Source organism: Myiozetetes cayanensis, unplaced genomic scaffold, assembly GCF_022539395.1.
Source record: "Myiozetetes cayanensis isolate MyiCay16 unplaced genomic scaffold, myiCay2020 scf4, whole genome shotgun sequence".
NCBI classification, from domain to species: Eukaryota; Metazoa; Chordata; class Aves; order Passeriformes; family Tyrannidae; genus Myiozetetes; species Myiozetetes cayanensis.
Window position 1 is genome coordinate 60,723,835 of NW_026087631.1, and position 21,557 is coordinate 60,745,391.

Below are 21,557 nucleotides of genomic sequence, written 5' to 3' on the forward strand. Positions count from 1 at the left end.
AAGAGGAAAACAGCAGCAGCAAATGCTAGTGAGTTATGACATACAATCACTTCTGAATGAGAAACTGGCCAACAGATGCATTCAGATACAAAGGGTTACCCACCAATACGTGTCTATGACCCTTTAGGGGTTATACTGTAAAGACACAGTAGAATACTTGCCAACAGAACCTCTTACTTATGACATAAAGAGTCTGTTTTTAATGAAATGCAAAGCACACAAGTTTTCCAGACTGAGTAATTTTCGTGTTTTCCCAGATTAAACCCTGGTGAGAATACCAATATAAAAAGGCACTCTCTAAAAAGGTAAAACATTTAAGAGCAGAAAGAGTTATATCCTAGAAACAAGACAGTAAATAACATAAGTCTTAAAATTTTTTTAATTAGCAGATTCCATACATAAAATTACATTGTATTAGCATATGAATTACATATCTACTTCAGCAATCCCCTTGTATGAGCCTGTTCAAAGCGATGAAAAAAGTACTCTCTGGAATTCTCTACCGAAATTTTTTTAAAGTATATTTTTACTTCCTCCAAAACCTGAAAACTCCCCCAAAGTATCTTCATGCCAGCTCATCAAAATGATCAACTCCAAAATTCCATCCTCCTCAAAGCTACAGCAGACATACTTTGCACATCACATTGGCAGAGAGAAGGAATGACAAAATATGGCACAGAAAAAAACTCCAATTCTATATTTTAAACATTGACATTTATCAACTATCAACAACAGCTGTTAAGTCAAAGCAAAAGGAAGAGCATCCAGTCACACAAATGGGAATATTTCAGAACGGATCATAAAAGAAACTCCAAGATTCTGTCCTAGATATTTTCCCCCCTTGTGAATTCCCACTGTAGCACACTTCACAAAGCAAAATTCAGATAAATACCTTGCTATCTACAATCTTTCATTCATAGATTCTGAATCTTTAATTCAAAACATTAATTTTCATCTGGGACCTAACAGTTTTAGAGACTTTCTTCCCTTTCTAAAAATTCTAAGATACTAGCAATTCACTTTGAACATAACTGGTATCCTGGAAGACAGTTGATATTGATATTGAAAATATTGATACACAATTCACACACAGAAAGGTGGAAGATCACAAAGAAAATAAGTGTCAGAAATTTTTTAATAAAAACAAAAGAACAACATTACTATACGTCTACTCCATTAACATTATAAGTTCCAATCCAGTTAATACTACTCAGGAGAATTTTTCTCACACCAAAACATCACCAAATCAAACCAACAGTTTCAAGAAGCAGAAGAAAAAAAACAAATAATAGGGAAACAATGTTATTGAGAGAACATATTATTGAGAGAACACCACACTGCACTGAGCGCTATCTTAAATGCATTCAAATTCTATAGAAGATGAACTGGAGAGCAAATCACTGAGGCATTTAAAACAAAACAAAACATAACAAAACAAACCAAAACACACAAACATGCTCTAGAGCACTGTTTAGATTCCGAAAAAAGTGATACAGAAAAAGGCCTCTTCAGACTAAGAAAATGTTCTCCAAATTAAAGGCATATACTGTACTGGAAACAGCAACTGCAGGGATCATAGGTTAATAAATATAATTCATTTAGAAGTTCCAGTCTGTGTTGCTGTGATGGCTGCTTCCTTGAAGAATTTTTTTGCAAGTTTAACTGAAGGGAGTTATAATGGATTCAGTTTATTTGACAAAATCCCCTCCATAGGCCAACGTAAAGGTAAAATCTGAACACAACAATCACACCTGAGTTCCTATAAGCCTTTCTCCCTTAGTATTTCCTTACATATTAAAGTATTTTCCTTTCATATTTCCCTGAAATATGGTATTTTGCTGAGATTATGTAGCACTTTATAGACAAGAAGTCCTTCCTTTATTATTCCAGCAGTATTGAATTTCAATATTATTATTTCTACACAGAACATTAGAGGAATTACAGATGTTAGATTCACTTCTAAAAGTTGTGACAGTATGAGTAGATACAATTTTGTGTCATTTTCCAAGTGGGGCAAGAGGGTAATGAACTGAGATCTCATCTCCCACTTAGAAAAGATAAGAGTGGGATCTAATCAACCTCCCCAGGGGGTACATCTGATTAAGATCAAAGGGGAAGACTTCTGGTAAAGAACATCTTGACAGTTCAAGTTACTGTCACCTGCATGAACTGAAATTACTCAAGAGCAGTCTTGCATGATACCACAAAAGAAGGAGGGGTTAATCACTAGGAAAACAGGATGCTTTCTAAAAAGCTGATTAGTCATGGCTATAAAATAGTTTAGGTTCACTTGGATCTCAAGTTTTTCTTCACTCCATTAAATAACTTAAATTGGAACTAACATTCAACAGTACTCTCTCTATTACACTGGTGAAAAATCATCTGAAATTAAAGCAGTCAAGCAACACCTCAGCTTATCCTACATGCAAGACAATTAGTTTTAACTGGTTCTGCTGTCATCTTAGATCTCACTCCCAGCCACTTTTTGAAGGTCCATTAACAATGATCTGCAATTTAGCAGACATAAGTAATAAAAAGGAGCAAATTTAAAGTCTTAAATGTATTTTTATTTTTGAAGTTACAGAATCTATTCTAAATAATACAAAGTTTGACTCAGTTGCACAGACTAACATACTCTTTGGACTACAGAAAATTTTAAAAGTGAGTTTTACTTTGTTTTACTTTACTTTTGCATGAAATATCACTCTTAGCATGTTGTAGTATAATCTTTATAAAAATTTAATGACCTACTTATAAAGACCAGGACAAGCTGCAGTTCAAAAAGTAAATGCAAATTGATGTATTAATATTTTCTGGAATATACACCAAAATCATCCTCACTAAAATTGAGAAAGGAAGAGAATATCTCTTGTAGAAAAGAAATATGGTTCTTAGCCTCACGACTCAAAAAAATTATACAGTCCCACATCTGTCTGGACAAACATATAGAGCATCATTTTTTCATATACTCATCATCATGGTCTGCTCACATCATAATGCTGCTGCTACTGAAGAAGCACCTCTGCTCCTTTCTGACTTTTGTGTAAGGTTAGAAGTCTAAAGCAAAGTATTAGTGGACAAAATACGATTAAATTTTATGATTTCTGAAGATGAAAACTAAGGGACTTATGCTACCTTATCAATTACATTCTCCACGTGGAGGAAAATGTGTTTTTTTTATTGGACTTAAAAGATTCAAAAACAGCAAGGGCAGGACACAAACGACTAAGAAAATACTTTTAACAATCTTTTTTTTCCTTTTAAATAAAAAAACACAGGAGAAGTGACTTGTTTCATACCTCAGTTCAATTAAAAAAATCAAATAGCTCTAGAGTCTTACTTTTAGTGCTCTAATCTTCCTTAGACTGAAATTTCTGTCTGTTCAGAAACTCACTTTTTAGTTCACTGAATAGTCTGCTGCTACCTGAGCAACCTGATCAGAGCTGGCTTTTCACTAGTCAGGGAATCAAAACAGATGACTCCAGATGTCCTCTTCAACCTAAATTATTCTGTGACTCCAGACAATTTGAAATGGTACTTCACAATGCATTTAGAACATATAAATAATTCTGGCAGGGACCCACACTTCTTATATATAAAATTCTATGAATGAACAAAAGTCTGCTCAAAAGATAGTAAGAATGGAACTATGTCCAAACTCACAACAAGGACATACAAATGGCATCAACATCACTGACTTTCAGAGCTACTGGGAGATGGGTACTGGGAAAACTGCAGAAGCTTCAGCTGGCAACTTATGTCCATTGTCCTACATGTTGTAAAAGATATGTCTTACATCTCTAGTCCCTACTGCACGCATGAGTAGTTAACAAATACTCACTGATACACCACAACATCAAACTTTAACTTGCTGCTGAAAGTGCTATTACACAGGTCAATCAAGTAGTAGGAAAATTCTTAAACCACTTGCTTTTCCCCCTAGAATTTGTGGATGTTTCCTCAACAATTCAGGTACTTTTTAAGTGAGTGCAAATGCCCAGCTCTACGCTTCCTTTTTATCTCGGGACTCAGCAAAATTTGTAATTCTTATTTTCTTAGAATCACAGAATATCTCAGGTTGGAAAGGACCCATCAGGATCATTGCTTCTTGCAGATCTACATAAAACTAAACCACGTGACTAAGAGCCTCATTCAGGTGCTCCTTGAATTCTGCAAGGCTTGATGCTGGGATCAATTCCCTTGGGAGCCTCTTCCAGCAATCAACCAGCTTCTCAGTGAGGAACCTTTTCCTAATGTCCAGCCTGAACTTCCACTGATGCAGCTTCATTCCATTTCCTCATGTCCTGTCACTGGTCTCCAGAGAGAGATTAGCACTTCCCCTTCCACTACCTCCCATGAGGAAGGTGTATCGTGTTGTGAGGTCCCCCCTCGGCCTTCCAGGCTGAAGAAGCCGAATGTCTTCAGCCTCTTCTCATTAGTGTTGCCCTCAAGACCATTCTCCATTTTGGTCCCCCTTCTTCTGATACACTCTAACAATTTGATGTCCTTCTTATTATACTGTGGTGCCCAAAGCTGCCACAATACTCAAGGTGAGGCCACCCCAGTGCAGAGCAGAGCAGGACAATCCCCTCCCTGGACCTGCTGGTGATGCTTTGCCTGATGCCACCCCAGGACACGGTAGGCCCTCCTGGTTGCCAGGGCACTGCTCATTCATATTCAACTGGATATTAACCCAAATACACAGATCACTTGGGGCTGCTCTCCAGCCTCCCATCTCCCAGTTTGTATGTGTAACCAGGATTTCCCTGTTCCAGATGGAGAATTTGGCACTTGGTTTTATTAAATTTCATATTGGTGATTTCACAGTTCCCTAGTCTATCCAGATCACCATAAGGCTGATCCTCCACAGCTCATCTTAGTTTAGTATCATCAGCAAACCTCATGTACATTCAATTCCTGCATCCTGAATCTTTTATATGAACATTAAAAACTGTCATCCTTAAAACTGAGCCCTGGGGAAACCACTGGTGACTGTCCGTCAGCCTGATAAAATTCTCTTTACTGTAACACTTTCAGCCCAACCAATTAGCCTAATTGCTCTCCCAGCATACTGTGGACTTACCTAGCCACATGAAGAACAGTTTCTCCAGAAGAATACTGTGAGATACTATAGAAAGCTTTGCTAAAATCCAAAAATCTCACATCTGGGTCAACTGGACAGGTGAGCTTCTCATAAAAGAAAATAAGGTTGTCTAAGCAGGATTTCCTGCTCATGCACCCATGTTGCCTATGACTGATGACTGCTTTGTCTCTCAAGTGTTTTTCAGTAACTCCCAGAATAATCTTCACCACAGATTTACCAGGCACTGAAGTGCCAGTGACAAGCTTGTAATAACCAGGATCTTCCTTCCTATCCTTCTTGAAAATTAGAACATTTATCATCTTCCATTCAGCTGGAAGCTGTCCGTGTATGTTTGGTTCCTTCCTAGTATGGCAAAATGCAGCTAAGGAAGCTCTTAAAAACTAAGCCATCTCTAAAACAGTTTTTAATTTTATATACTGTTATGTTCCAATCTTGAAGCAAAAGAGTCTTCAGTAATAGATTCAAACGGGCCAGACTGGTGGTCCCAGCCTGGATTTGGTTCCTTAAATGATTCTGTCCCTCTTGGCACCCTCAATTTTGCAGAAAGATAACTCAGCTTTCAGAAGTGCAGGAGATGTCAAAATCTCTTGCACATACCTATGACCAGTTGTTTAGACCCAAAAGCTACAACTAATTTTAGAAAGCCCAACCTAGAAATTCCTAAGCTACCATGCAGTTCCTATAACTAAAAAAGATGAACCATCTTGATTGAAAGCATACAATCTCCATTCTAAATGAGGGGAAAAAAGTATTGTCGTATCACATCTGCTCTTTGCACATAAACAACATGAAAACCTTCACATTTACTAAAGTCACTGCATTTAAACACACACCAGATATAAGTGCAAACTACTGTGAAGAAATTACAAATTGTTAATTTATGATCCATCACCACTGGGTGATCCCCTAGCTTTTTTATCTGTTTCTCTTACACTGACTAACAGAATGAGCTTCCCCTAATTCTTGTATGATAAACTTAGAAGCTGTCAAAAATTCTAAAGTTATCATTAAAAAAACTCCAAACCCTGATCTAAGCTTGCATTCAAAATATGAGACTAGGGGCAAATCCTCAAAACAAAATTGGAGAATCAAAGCACAGTGATTAAATAAATGAGAAAAAAGAACTGGCACAATTTAATGTGCTTTGCTTCCCCATTTTCTCTGCATTGCAGGAAGTTTCTCTTTTGATTTAAACTTTTAATTCCTAAAATAATCTACCTGAAACTGTGTGTACCCTTTAAAAGTGAAGTTATGCAGTAAAAATGTCAGCTGAAACAACCCTTGAATGTAAGCTCTTACAATTGACTGCATATCTTATTGCAACAGCTAACATTTCAATCACGAAAAACTTCAGAAAAATATTAATGTAAACGCACATGGTTTATAAAGACAAAAATAGCTTTACTAACCCTTTTGTAAACATACAGCTTTCAGCAAGGGCCAGTACAGTCATTACTCAAACTCTTCTTAACCAGGCCTGCTCATTTGCTGTGCTCTCTTAATCAGCTCTGCACTGCATATGTATCTATAAATAGATAAGTTAGTCTAGGAGAAGCCATCCTCATGTATCAGTAATGGACTTCACACCTTCACATATGTCAAGACAAAAAGCAAACTACTACGACAGTGCAGTGAGAATTACTACACACATCTGAGATAACAGTACTTTTTTGATGAAGGCACTCTTCTTTTACAAACAAGTCTCCACAGACAATTTTTCCAAAGACTGAAAATTTTGCCTAATCAGGGGAGATTTTAAAAAGAGTGACAGAACTTTAACCCTACAGAACCACAATGCTCTGTCTTCCTGCAAAATACCATGCTCCTGTATCAAAAGATGAGAACTCAGATGGTCCAGAGATAGGAGAAAGAAAAAAATCACTAGAACTTAACATAATTGACTCAGTAATTCCCAAACCTCATTGCTGGAAAATTGCTGAATTGCTATTGCTGGAAATAAAAAATAAATCAACTTTGTGAGGATAAATAAAGTGGATATACAAATCCCCCTAAGTAATCTGATCCTCATAAATGCCAATTCTGCTTTATTTTTACAACATGCAACTCTTGAGAACAAGTTTTTGGATAATCCATATGGCATTTCAATATAACTACTTAAACAGTAACAGAGGATATAAAACACTGGTTAAACCAGGTTTGTGCAGAAGCAAAAAATATCAAATTTTACATAGATAAACACTGAGATGGAGACTTAAAACCTTTAACTCACAGAGTAGTTAAAAAGCAATTTAAAAATTACTTTATTTCAGGACCAGGTGCCACACTATTAATTCCTTACTCTTGATGTTCACTTGTGCGCATGTACACAAACATCAGGTTTCTTTGAACCCATAAGATTTTGTTACTTCCTGTACCTCTAACTTTCCGAAGTTTATAAACTTTCTCTGAATTTTAAAAAAATATAATATTATATTAAAAATTTTTATTTAAAAATACTATAATTTTTTAAAAAATTATTAAATTATCTGAATCTTATAAATGTTGCACTAGTCATATACATTTGATATTTAGTTCTAAATAGTATTATCTGCAACAGTTTGAGAATGCCTTAAGTTAATTTCTGATTCATAAATAGTCATGACAAGGGAAAAAAAAAGCTTGCAAGGCTCACTACCTTAAAGTTTTCCTGTATAATGGCACTGAATGTGCATGGAATACTTTTAAGTTATATTCCATCTAATTACATACATTTCCAAAGAAAGTATGCAGATCTTCCACATCTCTACCACTTTTGGAAACATCTCAGTATTTTCTACTATTACAACACCTTACACTCTTGAAACTGGTAGACTGCATGAGTACTTCAGCTTTCACTTCACAGAACCAAAAACCTGAAATATTATGCAAGTTCCAACTAAAGGCTCGGAAACAAGGAAACAAATTAGCAACTTGTTAAATACTTAATTCATTTGTATTTTGAATAAATGGATGTTATTTTATATCTACTTGAAGATCTACTTAGTGTTGTCTCAGAAGTTATCTGGCTGTTTCATCGCTAAATCATTCATCTGAATGTAACCTGAGGAAGAGGTTCTTTAAACCAGGTCACTGTCTTTCTACCTAAGCAGATGAGGAATGTTCACAATATCCATTCTATCAATCCTGTTAAAAGGGTGCTAACCTTCAGCAGAAGGTTAAAAAAGAAAAAAAAAAAAAAAAAAAGAAGGGAGCTTGCATGTGGAACAGTTACTTCAAAACTACATGGACTGTTCCCCAAAATATCCAAATCTAAACTACAATGCTATAATTTTTCACGTACAGTGCTCGGGAGACTATTAATGTCATCTAGATCCTTTTAAACATGGGTATTGGGTTAAAAACTAAGGCATTGTGGAGTCACTATGAGAGCTGTTACTCAATGGTTAAGCTTCATGTAAATAAATGTGACCTATATAAAAAAATACTCCTCCATCTACTAGGGTAAGTTTTTCGAGTAAACAAGTCTGGCCATGGACTGTATAGGTAAATTGTGGTTCTCTGAGGTTGTCTCACTGCATGAAAGAACTGGAAACATATATTGCATTTAAATGGCAGTTTTGATTTAATGGTCCAAGAAGACAGCTATATATTTTTACATAGGCACAATACTCCCTCAGTATTCTTGAAAAATTAACAAAAAAAATATTACAAAGGTAAAGCAGTTCATGCTGTGAATAAACAAATACTGGGATGGCACATCAACTTACAGACAAGTAAATCTGTTTTCAGAATTGTACCTTGAATGAAAAAATAGGTTGTTTGGGTTTTTTTTTAAAGACAATACGAAAAGAGTTCTAAAGCTAAATTTTATCTCAAACCAGATCTGTTTGAAGTTAAATTATTTGCTAGGTTTTATATTAAAAATGTTGATAGGATTAATTAATTTTTAAAGCTTAAGTGCGTACCACCAAAAAAGGGAAGGCACCTTTTTCTTCTCTGAACCTCTTCAGTACCTGTTACTCTGCTATGCATTTAATTCACTGTGAACTACACAACAGAAGGAAGCTACAAATGAGTATAAATAAATTATTTATTTTTAAGGGAGGAATGTATATGGTACAGTAAGTTTACGATGACAAAAGAAGATCTGCATCTTATCTCACCAAAAGTTCAACCTCAGGAGACTGAAATGTTTGCCAGCATGTTCTAAATCACACAGACACCAATGAATGCAGATCTTAATTGTAGAGATTAGCTGAGCAGAAGTTTCCACTACCATTAATGAGCTAAACTGGAGACTATCAATCAGATGTTTTCTGTCCTAGCAAACGGAAGATTTCACAAATCACAGGTCTGGAAACATTTCAAGCAGAAGAAGGGTTTCCAAAACCAAATTAATCCCTCTCAAGAGAAATACATTTAATATAAAGCTTTATTAGCAAATACCTGAACACTAATATTAGCTTAAAAAATCACCATTATTGCCATAAAAGGACTGTAAAATGATCCACTGGAGAATGACTCGGAGACAGCAAGAGGGGAGGGAAATCAGCTAAAAAGTCAATGAGGAATTGGTTAAAAAAACTGTGAAGATAGACTAATTCTGAAGAAAGATCACACAATCAAAAAAGAAAAGAAGTCTTAATTAATGTGCTACAGTAACAACTATTTGATCCATATCTTACCTGCAGGTCCACATGGACAGTTCTGCCTACCTCAGAAGGACCCTATTATGGACTTCTTCCTATCCTCTGAGTAACTTAGAGCTCAACCACAAACCCTCATCTATAAGCAACTAAGTCATACATACAGTTTGATCAGTTTTTATCACTGAGAGACCTACATGCCTATTCAAAACTCAGTCTTATTAAATAGTGCTTTTTGACCTTCTGTTTTGCCTGATAATTGAAACAGAAATTACATCGACAATTTCTGTGTGAAAGCTACAAATGGTAAAGAATTTACTTCCTCAATAATCAGTCACATAATACTTCTGTTGACAAAGAAATACTTTCTACTATTCAAACCTTGTTAATTTTCAATTACTGCATTGAGTTTTGTCTTTGACAGTTTAAAGAAATTTCTGGACATTTTATCTCTGTTTTAATATTTCTTTGCTATTGCCAGGCCTCTTAATATCCTATTCAATAAACTGAAAATTACTCAGTTCTTGAATCTTCTCGAATTAAATCAAGTTTCAGGATACTTCTCTGACATTTTTTATTTTCAGTGTCTTTTACCATCCTTTTTAGATTTCTGACACTGGAACTCAATGGTAAAAATTGCTGAAAAAAAATATTAGCATCTTTGTCATTAGTAAAAGTTGAATCTTAGTGTGTCTGGATTTTTAAAAGATGTGTATCTACTTCTCCATAGTTTTGTACTAAAAGCTTATATAAAATTAACCCTATATAACTTTCAGGAAACGGGTCTAATATTGAAAATATTCTTCCTATATGACTTCCTGTGCTGTTGTTTACACACAGTTCACTGACCAACCTGCTTTCAGAATCAGTGACTAATACTTAGTGCTCAGGTCTTAACAGAAATAGATTAACACCTTCTCTGATAAAATCTACTTTAATTAAAATAATTTATGAAAATATAGAAGTTTTGAGGCAATAGTTCAGTCTTATGAAATTGCATTAGGGACATGTTGTTTTGATTATTTCAGATTATCAGTTTTAAGATCTCTTCCTATTAGCTAACGCAGTTGATAGATGACAAATATCTCACATGTATTTACAAGACTAATCCTTTAAAAGTCAGAAACAAAACTTGTTGGAATTAACAGAAAAAATTTCAACAGATTTAGGAATGTAATTTACTGCTTATAACTTTCTAATGGCTACTACACAAAAATTTATAAAAGGTTCGGTTAAATAAACAAGAGAAGCTTCTTTCACAAAAACCCATACAGAACTTCCATGATATTCTATCCTACTTGCGAAATGGGATTTATCAGCCTTAAACATTATGAAAGCTTTCCAAGGCTTTTTCATCATCATCATCATCATCCAGTGAAACCATGCACTTTTGAAAAGACTACCAAGTGAGAAATGCAACTTCAGGCTGCTACAATTCGTTTCATGAAAAACAAAAAACACCCAACATACGTCCCTAAACAAGTAACTTACCAGTGGGATTTTAACTGAAGCATATACTTACATAACACAAGGAGCCTGATAAGAGGAACAATTTTAAATTTCACTACTCAAGTAACAAAATTACCTGCAATTCTGAGTGTCAAAAATCACAAAGCAAATATTTTCACAGAATTTTGATCTATAGGGTATTAACTATCATTAGTCATAACTATGTAGCTTTAATATGGAATCATATTTGAACATTATTCATGTCAATTTAATTTTATTTTCTTAGATAGAATACATATTTTATCTTTGTAAGCAAATGTGCCAAAATAAATTCTTGTCTACCCTACTTCACTTTCTCACATCAAACAAAGACATTTTAGTTTATTAAGTCTATTGTACTTCCCATTATTACTAGAATAATCTGAGAATTCTGGTCATTCAAATAAGATGCATATCTCTTAAGAAAACAGTCCTTTAAATTGAGTTATAGGTTAACATTAGCAGTGAATATTTGAGAAGAAATAATTTCATCTTTATACAATAAAAGATGTAACAGATTCTTCATGGGAGAAGACAGGAGAGGAAACTGCCAGTGAAAGATACTTAGGGAACAAAGTCACCATGATGGAAAAATTTGCTCAACAACCTGTATATGGCCCAAACCCATGGGAAGTTTCCTATCAGTTTTAAAATGGCAAATTCCTGTCTTCTTCCATGATACCAAGCTGAGCTGACGAAAATATTAAAATTGCAGGCTCCCATCACTTCTATTCTGCCAGAAGTTATCCCATGGATCTGCTGACAGAGCTACTCAAAAGTATTCTCTCATCTCAGTCAAAGTGAGCTAAGACCAGAAAAGGTGTAATAGTAAAGTTTTTCCAACCTGTCTCATTTTGACAGAAAGGTCTTAGGCAAGAAGCCACATGGAAACCTTATCCATATAACACAGATAGTGCACAATACAGGTGAGAAGTGAAACATAATATGTTCTGGGATAAAAGAAGCAAACTCCTACCTTTCCATGCCAAGGTAAGAACATTGCTATTGCCTAGTAAAAGCCTTTGAAAAGACTGTCCCTTCTTGCTCTACTCACTGTACAGTTCTAAAAGTAGCAAGCTGTTCAAAAAGAACTAAAGTACTGTGAATATTTAAATTCTGTGCTTGCCAGATAAACCAACCAAATTTTTTAATGCATATTTTCATCTGACACACAAAAATACTTTCAAGTTTGTTGCCATAATAAAAAACTTCACCTTGCTATGACTAAAAATAAAGAACTGTATTCTTTTATGCTCTAAATTAATTCTGAAAATTTGCCTAAATCATAAAATTGCACTGGGAATAAAAGTATCTCATAAAATCTTGAAGGAACATTTTCAAACTTCAGAATTCCATCTTCATATGAAATATTTCACATTAAGTGAGCACGTACGTGTATGCACATCTATAAATGTATGTGCTTGAAATGGCTTAGCAAGAGTTACTTTTTTCCTAGGATGGAAGCCCAAGTCATACCACTCCACTGATAAATTCAGTTGTTTCACCATGTTATTTGCATTCCCTATCCTATAAAGCAGTATGATGTGACTAGATGTAATTCAGGGTGACCTTTTTGGTGAGTAATTACTCTCAAACCCAAAGCAGGTTCTACACTCTATAGCGTGCAACATGTAAATCTAAAAACTGCACAAAATCTAGAAACTGCACAAAAGACTTTGCAATTAAACAAAGAACTTTAAAAGGTCCCCCAGATGAAGGTAAAACATTAGTAATTATTCTCAAGTATGTTTTTTCCAATCAGCCTTCAAATCTGTGAAGACAGATGCAGTGCTGAAGCCTAGATTCTAACAGAAGTTTATACAAACATCTTGGTGGTAGCTTTGGCACTGCTATCTTACTATTCTCAGCAGTTTTCAAAGCTGCAGACTGATCAGTGGTAACTGTTTTTATTACACATAAAATGTTTCAAACACTGAAGGCGTTAGGACTAGGAATATTTATTCGAAAGTCTTCTTCAGTGTTGCAATTTGCTGCTTTTAAACAAAAGCACAGTATACGTAACAAGTTTTATCATCATATTTCTTCAAGTACATAATTCACAAAAAATCTCTCAATTCTGCATAATCGCAAGACAATATAACTACACTTACACTGAACCGCCCCAGTCCAGATCCTGGACTGCTCTCACCTATGTTTTCATATGCACCGTATTACTGATATGTAAAAACATTCAAGAAAAGTAAAATCATAGATTCAGTTCTTCAGTTGTCAACCAAGCTGTTCAGGCCTTAACAGAGTTGAACAAACTTGAGGGCCATATTCACCTGAAGTGTAATCAGGTTAGGCTGAGCAGCTGTCAACTTGGAGTGAGCAGACAATATGTAACCTGAAGGTTAGATTCTATAAATCCAGGAAAAATGACACATAATCCCACCTTCACAGCCAGCGGAGCTGTCCTTCACAGTGCACAGCCAAGCAGGCTGGAGATACCAAACCTCATGCTCTCCTGAGAACATACTACCATGGAAAAAAAAAATCTAAGGAGCAAGCAGATGAACTATAGTAGGTAATTCAGCTCTTAAGCTTATGGGGCACAGGTTTCATCAATTAAAGGAAACAGAGTCATTTGGGCTGAAAAAAGCTTGCCAGTTCAAGACAAGCTGAACAGCACTGTGCAAGTTAAGTGTAACTGCCTGTTCCATGGGCAGTAAAACTGATTCCTGGCCATCTTCTGCACTACTATTTCAGACCTTGCTCAAATATCTTCTCTGCCAAGTTATCAACCTTTTATGCCGTTCTGGGCTTAATAAAATCTAGAAAACAGGGGTCATGATGGAGAGCTCGTATACTGACAGCTGCCACCTACAGAGACTGAAACAAGATAGCTAATGGGAGGGACACAAACAGCAGGTATTCTAGATCCAAACCAGGTTAATAGGATGGAATTAGTTAAGATATGAAAACTGAAAGGTAGCTGAGACAAAAGTCATCATAAAACAGCAGTGTTCACTAAGACATATCAAATCTCAAAAGCCACAAGTAGTGTCTAGGACATAACAGATATCCTAAAGGAGTTACACATCTATATTACACAAACTACTTGTCCTTCATTAACTATATTTTGCAAGCTTGAAACTACAAATCATATTTGCAAATTTAATTAAGCTTACTGTCATCCATTCCATTAAAAAAGTAGCTAAGCTAACACTGTCAAATAGTTTATAATTTTAAACCTGAATAAATGGATTTTAAGCATGTGTTCACTTTTACTTTCTGAACACTTTCTGTGGTCATCACTGACTACTTTGCACAAGTGGCAGAAATATCTTTAATTAAGACACAAGAAGACACATTTACTAAGCAACAGTAAATGATTAAAAGAGAATTTTAAGTGCATATTCCATAGAGCAGAATAACTGCATGTTTGAAACATGTATTTGACAAAAGCCTAAGAATTAAATTTTACCTTAAATCTAAAATTATATTTCTGACATTTTGAAGCTACTTCACTGAAATAATTCCATCTATTTAATTACATTGAAGTTGTCCCTAAATAACTTACTACAGAGGTCACTTGGTGATGGCAGTAAATATTCTCTAAGATACCTTTTAAAGAGTATTTTTATTTTAACTTACTAGAGGGTGAGAGAGAGAAGACTTGTGAGAGGAATTCTTTACAGTAAACCAGCTGTTAAGCAACCACAACCCTAGCAGCAATGACAAATCACAAAGTTCATGACTGCTAAATTTCAAGTTTGGCTGCAACTCTGCTTCTAAAAGGAAAAAATATATGAGAGTAGGGACATAGAACACCTGTTCTGGAACATTTAATATCACTGACCTCTCTTGCTTATTCATACAGCACTACCTATCACATTTGTGATAAGAAAATATCCAAATAACAAAAACAACATTATCCGTTTCCTCTTCCTTCTTTGTTTTACATAGAAGTCAACTGATATTTTGGAACAATATAAACACAGAGTTAGTTGTGTCTTAAAACAGGGTACTTTATTAGGTCACTCTGCTCAGGTGTATTTCCAGAGAGAAAAGTAATTTTTAAAGTCTTTCCCATTTCCAAAATTTTCTTCCACTTTTAGGCAATGCATTAATGTTGGCATTTCTGTTATAATCACCTTTAATGCAGTTCTGTAGATTTACTCAACATACTGCTGATAAACTGAAAGATCCTTGCCTTAATAAGTGTATGTTCCAAATAAGCCTGAATAATGTGGTAAAGGAATTACAAGAAAAACAAAGATAGTGTTGATCACACACTATATCTGAACTTTATCTAGAATAGCAAGGAGTACACGTAATTAAAAGGGTCTGATCGTTCAGGAATACTTGTGGAGTATTTAAAGTCCTAGGCAATAATAGCCATAAATGAAAAGATAGTTAGTGCAAGAAAAAGTTCTGCATGAATGTTCTGAAAGTGACCAGTTGATATGAATTAATTAGCTTTAAATTAACTAAAACTGAAATTATCGTATCTGTAATGCAAACTTTTAAGGAATTACTGCAGTTCACAATTGCACTTCTATGTTTGTCTTTTAATATAATTTTCTTCTAATCACTTAAAATATTGTAAAGTTGAAGCACTGAGAATACGAGAATTTTGAGTTTTGAGAATATATGCATAAGGTTTAACCTAGTTAAAAAATACACTCAAACAACTACTTAGGTAAATCTCTAGGTTAGTGTTATTCATCCAAACACTTAACTACCAGACTACTTACTGAACTAACAAATTTCTTACTTCCTTCTGCAACTAAAACCTAATAAACTCCTAACAATCTGTAAAAGACCAAGAAAATTATTATTCATCTCTAATTCCAGAATAGTCAAACTATTTGTTTAAAAATAAAACTTTAAAAAAACCCAAAACCTGACTATAACATGAAAAAAAAGAAAGTACAGTATTACATGTTTTAACAAACTGTCATGTGGAATATTTTCAAGGAAAATAAAGTGAAGTGAACTAGTGTGAGTTTCACATGTTCACCAACAACCACATAGGTGGGCATGAACTTATACAAGTTAACAAGAGGAGTTTTCAGACTGATTCTGTAACTGCCAGGTTTAAACTCTGGCTCACTTCAGTGTGCAAGCTGATCAGCTTCTGTTTCTCACACACAGGAGTCTGAAGGAACTGAGTCTTTTTCTTATGAAGTCTTTTCTGAGTTCAAAATTGTGTCCTTGAACAGTCATACAAAACGCACTGAGACTCCCTGCTGGTAACCCATATATCTGCAGTCTGAAGTAATAAACGTACAAAGAGCCTACTAAACCAGAAATTAGAATACATTATCATCAAAACCTCCTTCTGGAATTTTTCTAAATGTAAAGCAAATTTGAGTGACACAAAAAAAAAATCACAAGAAGCAGACCATCCCTCAAAATATTTCATTTACAAGAGCAATTCTAGAGCCTTCATTTGAATTACTTTTTAGTTCAGGCTACTACTACAGCCTTTATCATCTGGAATCAAAAGAAATTGCCAAATACATATAAAGACTACCCCTAAGTGAATATTTGAGTTACAGTAGGTTAACATAAAAAAGAAGTATGTCTTTAAAATACTTGAAAATAATTTACTCAAAATACATTTAAAATGCGCATTATTTTTATTTGACACCACAAGGCCATTTGAAAATTTTGATTTCTAACTTCTTTATGCATCATGAAAACTTGTGCTTTCAACATGCCACCCAGAAAACACAATTTTCTTTCCTTACTCTATTTTTTAACTGTATGTAGGTGACAACCATTCAACTAAAGAGACAGACAATACAAACACTAGAGGAACCAGATAAAATACAGTCCGCAACTTGCAAACAGTTCTAATATCCAGTTTATGAATGAGTGTTTTCTCTAGAGGAGGTGCAAATGTTATTTAGAAGCACAGAACACACAGCTTAAGGTTGAACAGTACATTGACGTTCCTTATGTGCTCCCTTCTCCTTCAGCCTCAGACGCTGTCATTCAGTTTGCCTCGAGGGGCATGACAGACATGCTTCAACCATTATTTTCAGTACCTTCCAAACTCATAAATGAGAAACTGCATCTCTTTCCTGAGAGGGTGGTCACACAGTGGAACAGGCTTCCTAGAGAGGTGCCCTTAATAACAGGCTTTAACTTCTGGACAGTCCTGAATTGGTCTGGCAGTTGGATGATCACTGTAGTCCCTTCCCACTGGAACTTATTCTTTTCATTTCTAGTTTACAGCTCCAGTCTTAAGAGGAATTACTGATCAAACTTTGGAGTCTTTGTAGTTTTTCACAGGTGGAATACTGTTTTTAACATTTAAGACCTGTGTTGCAGATTAAGCAACCCAAATTATTTCTTTTCACATGACATATCCAAATTCTGGGAAGACCTCTCACAAGCACGAAGCAAAATGCAATGGGTGTAAAATATTTCTCTTGTAATGTCAGCCATGTAGTGTCTCTGAAAATGCAGTTACGCAGCCACTTATAGTAGTGGTTATCTGAATTTCACTTACTTGACCAGACCATTTCAACTGACAATTCAATTCAAGCATCAGGGATGTACTGAATCCATATTTGTTATATTAGTTTGGAGCTTGTTTAGATAGGACAAAATTAGGCAATCTTTATAACCTATAATGTCTTCATTTGTTTTTCATGATCTACAAACTATTCAACCTAATAAAGAAACTGTACTAACGTCTAACCATATTCAAAATATCAACAAACTGCTTAAAGTAGGGATTATAGCATTTAATAATAATATTTTCTACTATGGAAGTAATACCTTTGTGTCTACAAGCTGGAAAAATATATAGTTGGCTTAAGTGTATTTTTACAACTTAACTTCCCCATAAAGCACAATGTAGTATTTACTCTGTTTTTGCTTCTCCTACAGTCTTATCAGAAACTGAATTTTCCTAATAATTTCCTATTATTTGGGGGAAAAAACCCCAAATGTATTATTTAAAGTAATTGAGAATTAAAGTCTTCTGTTTAGAGTGAACTACACTACAGATACATTAGTGGAGAAATTCAATCCTTGCATATTTGAAACATCAGTAAAAAATTATTAATGAACTTGCTACTAACAGCTGCAGTAACTTAATTAATGCATTTGCAACAGTGGCAATTTGCTGTTCGATTCTAACCACAAAGATCAAGGCTTAAGCCACAAAATAATTTCTAACAGTCTGTTTGACACTTTTCAAACAACATCCATCAAATATTCAATTACACTTAACATGAAACTTGAGTTCCACTTGAATTCCAATTGAAACACTCAATCTTCCTAGTGAATTCAGCTATACTGAGTGTCTCCACAGGAATTATTCTGTTCCCAAAAAATTCTGGGTATGTCCACAAATTTTTGTAAAAACAATTAACTATGAACCTCCATGAAATATCATTAAAAGTAATTTTAAATTATAGAAACTAAAATAATACAGACAAAATACATTTATTATTTGGAGGCAAAAGAAATATATTTGCTTCCAGATCTCACCGAGCATTGTCCTGAGCACTCACTCAAGATTAAAAAGAACGATATTTAAAGCAAATTAGGGCACAGTAAAAAAACACAAAAGCTAAACAAGCCTCTCAAAAACCACTGACACACACAGACCTCAAGACTTACCCATCATTAGAACAAGTCAAAAATTCTTCCTTTATTTTTGGATGCCAACAGCCTGAATTGAGCATTGCTGTGTGACCCTATGGAAATAAGCACAAAAATGTCTTACAAGGCTTTGTAAACTGTCTTACAAGGTTTTATAAATTTTACTCCAAATCCTTGAAGTGGAATCATATGAAAGCAGAGGGACCTTCTCACTGACATCACAATGATTTAACAGATTTTATGTACTCTATCCATTTCATCCATGCTTGTTTTCATTTCTGAATTAGAAAAACCCTGACATTCTTCTACTTGTATTTTTTCGTTCTGAAAATGGTATAGAATCATACTTCTTTTTTTCTTGGGAGAATTGTAATGCAGAGAAAGGAGGAAAAAATAGGCATCAATATAGTGTCACACAATTTTTTTCAAGCTACAGAAATGTAACAGGAATAACAATAACAACGAGGGTGACACAATACTCATACTCAATGTAAATCTGAACTAGCCAAAGATCTTGTTCAGGAAAACATAAGAAACAGAATTCGAGAGTCAAGATGGATTTAACCTCAGGAGAACTTTTCATAAAATATTAAAGCTGCAAAGTGTCTAGTCAGTTGCATTCCACTAGCATTGGAAAAACAGAAGTTAAGGATTTTATGGAAAGTAAGCAACTGTCATTATGGTGACTATGAATATAACCACATTACTGAATTATATATTGTCCAGTTGGTTTTACTTCTTTGAAGTACAAGCACATGCTGATTGACTATGTTCAAAGAAAAATTTGGAAACTGCTCCTACAGTGCTGGAATCACTTCAGTTTGTTTTAAGCACGAATGTGGAGAGAAATACTGAGAAGTTAATGAGGCATTATAACAAATATTTTAGCATTTTGACTGTTGGACCACAATACATTGGAATTCTAGACATTTACAAAAAAAGAAAATGTGAGTTGTTTTTAAGCAAACAAGAACTAAAGCAGATGTTATTATTTGATGATTTTATATATGTATCACTAGCCAAAAGAAATAGTCATCTGACAAGAAAAGCTTTAGGCAAAACACCATTTAGCCTAGTTATTTGGCAATACATTTTACAAGTAATAAATAAATCAACTTTATCATGAGTTTAAGCAGTAGATTTTATCATTACTTTTTAGGCTTAAGCTATTTAAGAAACTGACCTGAATTGAAATCATCCAGGTAAACAGAACCCTTGTATCATAGTTTGTGGAAATACAAGGGCAAAGTGGTCAAAACACAATCAGCTGTGGTTAAAGTACTTCCAAACTATGAATGAACCCTTCTCTATCTCCATTTTTAACTAGCACTGAAAATACACACACTGTTGCTTATTAGTCTTACACTTAGGGTATGCAACAGAACAACCACTTCCAACCCCTGCCTTGAAAGGGGTCTAGACTCAGCAAAAAAGAATGGAGGGTACAAGAAAGCAAGAGTCTGAACCAGATTGATAGCCGGGTGCTTTCTTTGTTTTTTGGCTTTGTTGTGTCTTTTTAATATTGGTTAGACAAGCTATGGGGAAAGCTGACAATTTTTGCAGGATACACCTTCAAACAGATGAATTTGTTCTAGCATCACAGAAACATTATCTGGAAGGCACCTCTACAGTTCACCTGGGTCAACCTCCTGCTCAAAGACAGATCACAGCCACCACCAGATCAGGTCAGCTATGGCTTTGTCCAGCTGGGTCTTCCAAACCTCCATGGCAAAAGGTCCCACAGCTTCCAGTATGTACCAATACATGAGACTATCACACCCCAGAGACAGGGCAGGCTTCTGGCATTCAATTAATTTTTTACTTTACCTTTGTGTTTGTCATATCCACAATGTACTGGTCTCCTTTTATGCATTCCATTACTGGGAAGCCATCTCTGTCAAGAACTTTTGCCTGAGAGTTACCAGAGACAACGAGAATGACATCTCCTGTGCTGCTATACTGCAAGGATTTGATTTGGTGACTAAAAAGAAAAAAGAAAAAAAAAAAGAAAGAGACAAAACATTTCAATTAACATTCCTGTAGACATTAAAACAACACTGTCAATGGTGAGAAAACATATTGTAGAAAGAGACCCATGTACACTCCTATATCAAAAAGGTGGGGACAAAAAAATCTTACATTAATGGATTAAAAAGCTTTTTATTCCTCTGTCTGTGCACATGGGTCATGTTTCCTTCAACCATACAGCTCATCAAACACCTAAAATATAATTTCTGGCAAATACATTTAACTTTAAGGATGCTATTATAACTCTAATCGAAAAATAGCATGTGTCAGATTTAACTATTCAGGGCTGAAAATCTATTTTCATCTTTCAAAAGTAAAATGTGGAATTACAGTAATTTATAAATTACTATAAAGGGATGTTGTAGTCATACATTAAAATCTATTGTACATTGTACACCAGGAAATTAGTCATAGGCCAACATTTTTGAAACTTTTTCTATGTTCAGGGCTTCAGTTTCATCAAACTGTAAGATAAAGTTAAATATATCATCACCACAGGAAACATGACAGTACATAACAATCTGACTAGTCTATGATGTCTTAGGTGACAATGTTCTCATGTTCATCTTCCATTGACTGAGAAAACCTAGGACAGAAATCATAGAATAATAATGAGACGACAAAATTAAATTGAAAGTGAAAAGTTGACTGATGAACAAGAAGCCCATTTCCAGCTTTATCATCTTCTCTCAGCATTCTGCTATATGAATAAAGTTCACAGCTCTTGCTGTATCTGAAGCAGATATCCCTTTGATCCCCTATACTCCATTACAAGGATAGAA

The 21,557-nt window shown here is 34.8% G+C and overlaps 1 protein-coding gene across 1 annotated transcript in view; it reads right to left on the minus strand.

The window, feature by feature from the left end:
- WDR70 (WD repeat domain 70) overlaps nucleotides 1-21,557 on the minus strand; it is a 129,583-nt gene that overhangs the window by 65,469 nt on the left and 42,557 nt on the right. Inside the window, exons 8-9 of the mRNA XM_050329099.1 lie at nucleotides 20,575-20,728; nucleotides 18,766-18,842 (exon numbers count right to left, since the gene is read on the minus strand). Coding sequence (XP_050185056.1) covers nucleotides 18,766-18,842; nucleotides 20,575-20,728 — 231 coding nt within the window. The remainder of the gene's footprint in view (nucleotides 1-18,765; nucleotides 18,843-20,574; nucleotides 20,729-21,557) is intronic.